At 38.0% G+C, this 10,558-nt stretch overlaps 3 protein-coding genes across 4 annotated transcripts in view; 1 reads left to right on the forward strand and 2 right to left on the reverse strand.

The window, feature by feature from the left end:
- Positions 1–2,337: 2,337 nt before the first annotated feature.
- On the reverse strand, positions 2,338–2,912 carry LOC119832307 (28S ribosomal protein S33, mitochondrial). The gene has a single exon (XM_038355971.1). The coding sequence runs from the start codon at positions 2,755–2,757 to the stop codon at positions 2,407–2,409; it is 351 nt and encodes a 116-aa protein (XP_038211899.1). The 5' UTR covers positions 2,758–2,912; the 3' UTR covers positions 2,338–2,406.
- Positions 2,913–3,361: 449 nt separating this feature from the next.
- On the forward strand, positions 3,362–5,153 carry LOC119832304. Of its 2 annotated transcripts, XM_038355969.1 has the most exons (4): positions 3,362–3,517; positions 3,644–3,859; positions 3,930–4,064; positions 4,174–5,153. In XM_038355969.1, the coding sequence occupies exons 2-4, from the start codon at positions 3,659–3,661 to the stop codon at positions 4,306–4,308; spliced, it is 471 nt and encodes a 156-aa protein (XP_038211897.1). In that variant the 5' UTR covers positions 3,362–3,517; positions 3,644–3,658; the 3' UTR covers positions 4,309–5,153. The 2 variants fall into 2 exon arrangements, with proteins under 2 accessions (XP_038211897.1, XP_038211896.1); XM_038355968.1 differs by lacking the exon at positions 3,362–3,517 and having other exon boundaries at positions 3,525–3,859.
- A 6-nt stretch (positions 5,154–5,159) lies between these two features.
- LOC119832298 (N-sulphoglucosamine sulphohydrolase) overlaps positions 5,160–10,558 on the reverse strand; it is a 28,252-nt gene continuing 22,853 nt past the window's right edge. The window contains exons 2-10 of the mRNA XM_038355962.1: positions 9,775–9,904; positions 9,567–9,703; positions 9,281–9,437; positions 8,551–8,725; positions 8,097–8,160; positions 7,611–7,925; positions 7,271–7,443; positions 6,680–6,809; positions 5,160–6,497 (exon numbers count right to left, since the gene is read on the reverse strand). Of these exons, the coding sequence (XP_038211890.1) occupies positions 6,256–6,497; positions 6,680–6,809; positions 7,271–7,443; positions 7,611–7,925; positions 8,097–8,160; positions 8,551–8,725; positions 9,281–9,437; positions 9,567–9,703; positions 9,775–9,904 (1,523 nt within the window). The 3' untranslated portion in view covers positions 5,160–6,255. The remainder of the gene's footprint in view (positions 6,498–6,679; positions 6,810–7,270; positions 7,444–7,610; positions 7,926–8,096; positions 8,161–8,550; positions 8,726–9,280; positions 9,438–9,566; positions 9,704–9,774; positions 9,905–10,558) is intronic.

Raw genomic sequence — 10,558 nt, forward strand, 5'->3', positions numbered from 1 at the left:
GTAAACGCGCGACACTGTCGGAGCACTAGACGCTCCCGACGTGGCCTCCAGTAGTCGGGAGCGTGCCGCTGCGGACTGAACCGAACGGGGACACGGATGTGACGCCCGCACTAGCTCTCAGCTGTCCACCGTGCGGTGCGCGAGTACACACTATGAGAATACCGTAACAATGATTAAAACTAAAATTGTTTTAATGAGCAGACAATTTGTGCTCTCTTTTACTTTATTTGTCAACTTTATGATGTGCGTTGAATAATAATTTAAACAACAAAACCATAAACGCTCGTGTGTCTTAGGATATTGGAAACATACATTAATTAATGAGCAGAATTATATTAAAAACGTTTGAATTTCATTTCAATAATGTTTCAGTATGAAGTGAGGAAAAATATGTTAAGGATAGATCTCTCATGATTTAAATAAAACTTATAAAGTAAGCATAATACGACATTGTTAATCGTTGTGTATCAACTAAGGAGTATTCGAGAAATCTTGAATTAGATCGCTAATAAATGAATATTTAGAAATTCTCGAAATGTATATCTTAATAAATACCAAGCGGGTTTGAAAAAAGGTTATTGTATATGTGACTGTTGTTTCTTCTTCTTTGTTGTTAGTCCTTCCATTAATTTGAATTTTGCATCCAGAGTATTAAATAAGAATTATTCAGCTTTTTTCAAAAGTATTATATTTCCAATTAATAAGGATCAGCTATTAAGAAACATATGCGCAAGTTTGGTGATTTCTTAAATCCTCCATGTGGCAGCAAAGATTTTATTTGTCAATATAGTCGACTAAATGTACTGAGTCACATATGCAATTAGGATAGGTAGTTATGTATGTGCATGCATTATACGCTCGTTGTGATTCGTAGATCTGTGGACGCTTATCTGCTATCGGTGTTTAAGTACACGTGAGCCGCATCGATGGCTGCGCTCTCCCCACTCTAGCGGCGGCCATTCCCACCCTCCTACCGCATCGTACTCTGAACGCAGTTCACGGCACTGGTGGATGTTGTCGTGACACCGTTTGTTCATATTACTGTACACACTCGTATAAATTGGAAAGGACAAGAGTCCGTTAAACCGACGATATATATGTTACTTTAGTGTTTATGGCGTAATTAATGTTGAAAGAGTAAGTGCGAAGTGCGAGGAGATGGATGCTTCTACCTCCGCACTCTCACTGCCCAACCGTTCCCTCGACATCTCCTGCGAACTCGCAGACGCACACCGTCTACGCGACGATTACATAATTTTTTATAAATTTTGTGACATGTGATAATAGTTTAGCGATAATTCTATATATGATAAAATTGATAAAATTACTATAAATCTGACAGTTTTTCTACGATTCGCTTTGCTGGTTTGATTGGCGCTACGCTTGTACAGATAGGTCGAGACGCGGCCTGGCCCTCGTGCACGGCTCGGGTTGGTTTGTAACCGAGTTTGATTGTCTGGTGGAGGACATGGAAGTTGGCGAACGGGCCTAGCGAGTTGACCAAAGTGATCTGGAGCTTACCCTGCACTATTTTTATTGAATGTTAACGAGTACACATAGTTTTCGGTTTGTTGTCAGAGTTGTCTGTGGCTTAGGTGTTTATTTTAATGTTAGATATTGATGTGTAAACGAGTCTTAAGTTTCTGTACTGCCTTCAGACTATGTATACACATTGTTGCCTATTATTCTAGGTATAATTTGATGATACAGTTAAGGTTTAAACAATGTCCTATGCCATGTTGGCCTCATTTCCATAAGCAGGTGTTTTTAATGTTAAGGAATTAAATGAAATTGCTAATCATGGCTGTATTCTCTAGTCCAGATTCGCAGCTGTTTTGATAACACATATATTACTTGTGGCTTGCTTGTGGAAATGTTGCAATTTGTCAAAACTTGAGCTGGCAACATTGCTTAGCTCCTATATTATATGTAACAAAACAAAGTATATGGCAGAGAGTGAAATTAGAATGTTGAAAATTTTAGGAGTTTAACCTCAATTGATAGTATTTCAGTAAAATATCTACGCTTGTGAATCGTAAGGTGCATAACATTGGAAGGTTATGATGTATCACTCTCTGCCATTTGCTTGTAAAGCGTTGAGGCATTTCTTGTTAAAATATTTTATGTAGCAATTTATTTCCTGACAAAAGATTTTGTAATCAAAATAAATGATGGCTATTAAATATACTGTTTTATTTTATATTTAAACTGTATCTAATTATCTCTGAAAACACAAATATACACAAAAAAACATTTCATTCCATATCAAGCTGATTTTAAGAATTGGTTAATTATATATTAATAATATGTGGTGCGATTAAAAATAAAAAAACTATAGACTGGTATTAGTGTATAGTATTTAATAACTAAAGCTATTTCCTAAATTTATTACAAATTGATTTTACATTATTCCTTGTTTTCATTGTTCATATGTCGTCTCCAGACTTTCACTTTACCACGTAATGCACGAAGTCGCTTCATTTCCTCAACAAAGTCCTGATGCTCGTCTCTGAACAAACCGTACTCTCGCAGCTTCAGCATCAGCGCGTGTGTCTCTATGTGGCGCGGATAATAGTGAAGAATCTCTTCGTTTGTATGTAGAGGTCGAGCTGCAAACATTTTAACTACCTTCAAAGAGCTAGGGTTTGTTTGCGTGGCTACTTCACCAAAAATACGGTTTGATAACCTCTGCATTCTTCGGGCATAGTTACTAGTACCCTTTATTAATTGGGCATACTTTGCATAGTTCGTTGCCATTTTAATATCAAAAGTCCATTGATTAATAAAATTTTACATACACGCTTTTCTCGTTTTTTTTCTTTACTTAAGTAGGTATAGGTAACTAAGACTTGTTTAATTATTATGTACGAAATACGAAATCAGCTTTTTTGGTTATTGGTTATTTTGACAGTTGACGTTACATTACTGACAATTTACGCCCAAAAATTGTTGAAATTAAATGTTTGTTGATCAACGTAATACCAAAAAATAAATTAGATCACAAAAAATAAAACAACCAATTATGTACTAATCAAAACCTAATTTATACAATAAATATAAAAAATAAATTGTTTGCGATAAAATCGCTTAATGTTAGTGTGACACAGGATACAACCTAATATGTACGTGCTGTAGAGTTTATAATGATGGATTTACACTAGTATCGCCGATCGCGTGACTAGCGAGGGGTGGGCAAAAATATTTATGTAACAATGGTTCGAGTCGACATTCATTTACGAACAATATATCGCAGAGCCACGAAGCGAACAGGGAATGCAAATGTGTAAATGCACCATAATAGTTATGACTTGCCTGTGAACACAGAACAGTGAATAACGCACAGGGGTTTAAGCACCTACTATTTTGTATTGTAGTAACGTATATTACATACTCTGTGGACTTTGGAAAACAACACTGTGCGACTGTGCGTCCCGCCGCCCACGTCCTTGTCTTCTGGGCTCTGATTGGTGACGGCCCATAATAATAAATCAATATTGTTTTTATACATAACTTATAGGTACATAGCATAAATTGCATACACCTACGCTTTATCGGCAAATATAGTTTCAGTTTTTCTTCGGATTTTCCTGATATAGAAGTCCTCTTTGGGAAAAATATTAATTTTGTTTTTCTAAATCTTCAGCAACCACATATCAAAATGAAACTCGACATCGGCTTGAATTTAAAAGCCAAAAAGGGATCTGATGATGTGGAAATAATTGGAAAGAACGAAGAAAAAGAGCTCGAGGCTAATAAGCTTCCTGAAAAGCAAGACATCGATAAGATGGAAGTCAATGTGAAACCTGAAAAGGCGGTGATTGAAATATACGATCCTTCCAGCCCAGTTCCAATACGAATAGTAAGTTCTATTTTATTTATAATATTTTAAGTCTGAACAGTATGTGTATGGTACCATATCGCTATTTCAGGACATGAACATATCTCTGACCTGGCAACAGAAACTGAAGCTGGCTCTGCTGATTATATTCGTTATCGTCTACATCGGCTTCCTGATCAGGGGGCTCATCTATGAGATCAAGAGAATAAGGGAAGTCCAGCACATGGTAATATTTTATTTTTGTTATTTATGCTCTACTTCGGCCTATTCTTATATTATAATGTAATAAGATTAAGGAACACACAAACAATAACTTTCAATATTTTGTTGAATAGATTGCTCGCATGAAACCCATTATTGCCGCATTGTATGAGATGGATCAAAATGTTGCCAAAGAGGTGCAGAAAGCTGTGAACTCATACAGCCTGTACGACCGGCCCATGCCAGAAGAGGACCAGCTGTATGACTAAACATTCCATAATGTTAATCACTCAGTGTCTAAGAATTATAAAAATCGTAGTAAATTATAAATTTATTGATGTCACTCTTGCAGCTTTTATATGTATTTCTTATTGTTATTTGAGATAAAGCAACAACATGATAAGTGACTTTAAAACATGAATGGCATGATTCTTTGTTGTCAGTTTCAAATTTGTTTAATATATCTACCTAGCTGGTCTTGGGGAGGCAGCTGGCTGCCGTTTATTAGTTATTTTATAAATTAGCAATTAGGCTGGACTAATGCCCTGGTCCAAATTTATACAAAAGACGACAGGGTTAAAGTTTTCAAATCGAGGTGAACAGATAGTCTGTATTTACGGCCAATTATATAAGGTGCAGTCCTTTACAATTAAATATCTATACTTTTATTAACGTTGATTTAATTTTATTTTCTTCAATGTGAGACACATAACATTGAATTTTATGTAAAACTAGGTGTAGGAACTAGATGGAGATTTATAAGACTTGAAGACTCAAATGACTCTAGAATACTATTTTGTTTACTTTTTGCATAGTTTTATAGGACTTTCTATTTTGTGATATTATTTTAAGTGATTACAGCATTATGAACAAAGCGCAATGCACTAAATATGGTTATGTTTACTTCATAATATCTAGATATTATATGTAACATGGGCACCAAGTATCTGGCCCAGTGTTAGCTCGCTGCAATGTTCCATTTACATTATATTGCTAAATTAAATTTATATTGATCTCATTTTTATTCAAGGTTGTGTTGCTTTTTGAATTATATAAGGAACTGTCCACTGTGTACTTGATGTATATTATTGTATGTAATCTGAGAAATAAATAAGAACTCGAATTTGTTTTAATTTTAAAACTTAATACTCATTCCGTGATAAAAAGTGATAACAATACAATGTTAAGTATTTTGATTTTAAAATTTGAAAATCAACTAACAACAATCTTTATAGTAATCTTCGCAAATTCAATATAAGTAATATAAATAAATTCGCATGAAATGGAGAATTCAATAATATCGCCCGCTATTCTGTGATGAATAACCAAAACAAGAAAAAGATAAAGTAAATAAACATAAGTTATATAGCACTTCACGAGAGCGAGATTTTAAACGTAATGAATTACAATATAAGGCTCGACAGCCACAAGTAATATAAAAACAATGAAATGTATGAAAATACAACAGATTATATGCATCATAAATACGTTTCGCATGTAAAGATAAAAATTGCGTAGCCCTATTTTTTGTTCTTTATTATAAATCTATTTATCACAATAAAATGTTTATACAGTTACTGCATATAAAAGTGTGTTTGATTTTCTATAAGTACATAAATAACACGATAAGTCTTAACTGAGATTTAGTTCCATCTTAAAATATTTCCTTAATGCTAAAAGAATTAAGAGATCAAAATTTCATTATTATTATTTCTATTTTGTTAACACGATGTACGTTTAATAACCCTACATAAACGAATCTTTAAATACCTATAGTTATATTATAGTCTCATAATATAAATATTTCAGGTACCGATAAATTCGGTATCGAATCAAATAAAATTCAAGGCGAGGTAGGGTTTAGAACGTGAGGCATAATAACATTCAATTCATCTCGTTGTGTTAACAGCTAACATCCCTACAGTGCCTTTACTCGCAATAGACCGGTTGTATGCCAGCCTATTGATAATAATGGTACAGTCAATATTATGAATACGTTAATGATATTAATTTGAAGACCCCAAAAACTTTTGTCAACCTTAATCTTGTTAATCATTTAATAGGGTTGTCAAAATTTATGCTCGAGATTTGTGCACCATACAATATTCCTACATAGAAACAAATTTAACATGTCTTTGAGCAGAAGTCTTAATTCCTAAATAATACATCTTATACTTGAAATCTATACAACAACTTGAGGAAATTTAAATTCAATTCTATGAATGGGGGTGATAGTGCATGAGTCCGTTGTCGAGTGCGCGGCAGACGGCGCTGTCTGGGCCGCCGCTGCCCGCGGGCTGGGCGCTGCCCGCGGGCTGGGCGCTGCCCGCGCGCTGCCCGGTCGCTGCCCGCTCGAGCACGGCGTCGGGCGAGCACAGCCACGGGTCGCGCGTGTCGCGCTGCCAGTTGTGCAAGCGTTCGCGGAGCGTGCGCTCCAGCTCCGCCACCGACGGCTTGCCTGTTATATTATTAGAAGTAAAAATTCATAAGAGAAAGAAGAATTCATAAAATGAGGTGAGATGTCATTCTTTTATGTCAGAACAAGCCGTTAAGTAAGTCGCCTGATGATATGAGGAAAAACTAATTTAATTCGTTTAATTATTGTAGTGATGTAGAAATCAGTGAATCCGAACAGCTTACCGTGCAGGTTGTGCAGCTCCTCGGGGTCGGCGTGCAGGTCGAACAGCTCCCACTGCGGCCGGTAGTAGTGCTGCTTCAGCGTCTTGTACCACGCCAGCGGCTGCTTGCTGCGCGTGCGGTTCAGGATGTCCTACCGGAATGCATTATACATTCAATTGTAATAATTATATTTTTACATACAACACTTGACGTTTTATTTTATTTATGATGCTAAAAGTTTCCGATCCAAAATCGAAAAAGTACAATATAAGATTGAATATAACGCACATTGATAAAATTAAGGTAGACTTTTTCCTAGTACACCATTGTTCCTTTATATTAATGTTTGTCCCATACCCAAGTAAAATATAATATATACGTGTACCTGGAAGGTGGGGTCTACTGCCTCCTTAGTACAGTGATTAACGCGTGAGCGTAGAACCGAGGGGTCCTAGGTTCGATTCCCGGTGGGGACGCACAATAAAAAAACGTCTCTGTCTGGCAGGACACAGAAGGCTGATCACCTACTTGTAAATAAAAAAAAAATCGATCAGCGAAACAGATGTATATCATTTGTCCCATATCCCAGTAGATACGGGACTTCACACACACCTGGAAGGTGGGCGAGACGTAAAGGTCCTGGTCGATGGGGAAGGGCATGGCGAAGTTGAGGTTGTGCAGCAGCTTGTGCGTGCGCGTGCGCACCGCGCGCATCGGGAAGTACATCGTCACCTCGTGGTGCGTCTGCGACAGGAACACCGCCTCGCTCGACGACGCCGGCGGCTCTGGCGATGCAGGAGAATTATTTATTTCATTTGATCGTTTGTTTTTTTTTGAATAATAATGTTATTCAGGAAATATATTATCAAAAAGATATTCTTTATTGTATGGTATGTGTGTATTTGAATTTATATGAGATATTGACTTATGTAAGGTATAATTGCCAAATTACCTTTTTCCAAAATGGGAAGCAGGCTCTTGGGTTTATCATCATGCCAGATATCGTTACTGCTATCCTCATCCCAGGGCACGCCGAACCAGTCCAGCACGGTGGGGAAGATGTCCAGCAAGCTGACCATGGTGTACGACACCTGATTCTTCCTGGTACCAGTTTCTGGCGAGGAGATGAGCAGCGGCTCCCGCACGCCAGGGTCGTAGAAGTTGGTGCGGCCGGATGGGAACGGGATGCCATTGTCTGACGTGTAGATTACCAGCGTGTCGTCCGCGTGACCCGCTGCTTCCAGCTCTTTGAGGATCAGGGCTACTCCTGTTTGTAACATCACACATTTTCATTTTTAATATAGAATTTCTTGCCAAAGTAGCAATGAACATAAAGGCTAATAATAAATTATTGATACAGTTCTCACTTAGTACTGTGTCTTCATTTCATTTAGTCTTTTTTGCAGCTGAAAATGCTGTAAGTACTTCATAGACTTACCCTGATCGAGTCGCGACATTGTGGTATACTGCGCTGCTATATCTCGCCGAGCCGCTTCTGTGTCCTGTAACAATTCCACTATAAACAATATGCTGTTAGTGTTACGCAGCTTTCAGACGTACAGAAAAGTAAATAATCACACTATCACACTAACATTAGAAATGTGAAAATTTGTTTGTTTGCATATTTGTCCCTTATCACGCTAAACTACTGAACGGATTTTGATGCAATTTGGTAGACAGACAGTTTGGGTGATTTTTATCCCGATTAAATTGTCCCTTAGGATAAAACTGAAATGTTGATATCCGAGCGTACGATAACGTATATTGATGAATTGGCCAGTGTAACGAACCATTGAATAGAACTTATATGAAAGCTAAGAACGGTGTTGGGTTTCTAGAGCCGAGAAAGTTTTGTACAGATCCGGTACCAGCCCCGCGGTGCCGCGTCTCACCTGCACGTGGTAGGGCAGCTGCACCTCGTCCCACTGGTAGTACCAGGGCGTCCAGTCGGCGATGAGCCCGGCGCCCGGCTCGCCCGACCCGAAGCGCTCGCAGAACGCGCCCAGCTGCGGCTCGCTGTGCCCGCACCGGTGCGGGTCGTGGAAACCCACGTATAGGAAGAATGGCCTAAAAGGGTAAATGAATTATAAATAACTAGCTGCGCCCCGCGGTTTCACCCGCGTAAGTCCGTATCCCGTAGGAATATCGGGATAAAAAGTTGCCTATAAGTTATTCCACTTTTCCAGCAGTCTCCATACCAAATTTTATTGGTTCAGTAGTTTTTGCGTGAAAGAGCAACAAACACACACACATCCTTACAAACTTTCGCATTTATAATATTAACTAGCTGCACGCCCCGGCTCCGCCCGGGTTGTCATTTATCGTAATTAAAATTATTTAAACTATCCTATCTCTCAAGTTGGATCGAACTGCACATGGTGTGCGAATTTTATTATAATCGGTTAAGTGGTTTAGGAGTCCATTGAGGACAAACATTGTGACACGAGATTTATTTATTTATTTATTTATATATAATATTTTAATAATTAATTAATAATAGTAGTAGGAAGTAGGAAGTAGGATAAATATATCCCTCTCTATTTAAAAACTCTTGATAGACTTTTATCAAACGCAATTATACGGTCCAATTCTTTTGCATTTCTAGCAACAATCAGCACTCACGTGTTCTTGTCATTGGCTTGCTTGAGGAACTCCCGGGCCAGCAGCTTCATGTGAGTGATGTTGCGGCCGACCTGGTTGATGTGGTTGTTCTCCTCGGTCTGCTCGTAGTCGAACCGGTACACGCTCCCCGGCCCCACGTGCTTCTTGCCGATAATCCCTACATTTCACACAAATATTTTACCTATTTACCTTCTTTTTCTCTTCTTCTACGCTTTCGAAACTATTTACGTAAGTAGTATTTATTTTTTATTCTACGAGGCTAAGTAAAAATGTGACATAAACATACCACTGAAAATTCCATGATCCCTCAGTAGATTCGGTAAACTGGTGACGTTGTCAAAAGAGCTGAAGTGGTGGATGCCGTGGTGTAGCCCATACATGCCATTGCGGTGGCTCGGTTGCCCAGTTAATAGTGCTGCGCGACTGGAAATAAGAATAAAATGAAATATCATGTACGAATACCGTACAATTTGTCATAAAACGATGAAACATACCTGGGCGAGCAGCTGCTGACAGAGGTGAACGCGTTGTTGAAGATGACGCTGCGCCGCGCTAAAGCATCGATGTTTGGCGTCTGACAAATTTTGTTACCGTACACTCCCAGTTCGAACCCACCATCGTCCGCTAGAAAATGGACGAAAAATGCATTTAGAGCCTACATATTTTTTTTTTGGGTTTAAGAAAGGAAAACCATCATACTTCATTTACACAACCATGTTCTTGATTGGCTTCGCAATTCACACAAAATTGTGAATTTGGTATAATTTGCGTTTTGTTTGTTATTTGCTTCGCTGAACCGACCGGTATTCATCAGGCGAACCACCAGCTGAGTTGATCGCTTGTAGCAAAAAAATAATCTGTCTGTTTAATTTCTAAATCTAGTGTGAAGGAGTAGCCTGCATACAAACTTATAAACATACAGGGAAAGCTTATAAAACGTGTTGAAACAGAAGTTTTAAAACTTGGTAACAAATACCGTTACTTCTCCATCACTAGATTTAATCACCTAACCGGTTGTAAGTGGTATCATTATTTAGAAACAAAAAAATAATTAAAGAAGATAGGTACCACAGGTACTTTTAGAAATACAACTAAGAAAAAGGACCGGCTTTTGTATTTTTGACGGCGAGAAGCTTTTGTAACTATCTACTTTATTTTTCAAAAACATTAGAAACATTGCAGGTACACATTATATGAACTTATGTACCGTGAAACCCGCCATCTTTGGCCGCTTTTTTCACATATTCGGTTATAACTCCAAAAAAATTAAAGCAAAGG

Source organism: Zerene cesonia, chromosome 15 (assembly GCF_012273895.1).
Source record: "Zerene cesonia ecotype Mississippi chromosome 15, Zerene_cesonia_1.1, whole genome shotgun sequence".
NCBI lineage: Eukaryota > Metazoa > Arthropoda > Insecta > Lepidoptera > Pieridae > Zerene > Zerene cesonia.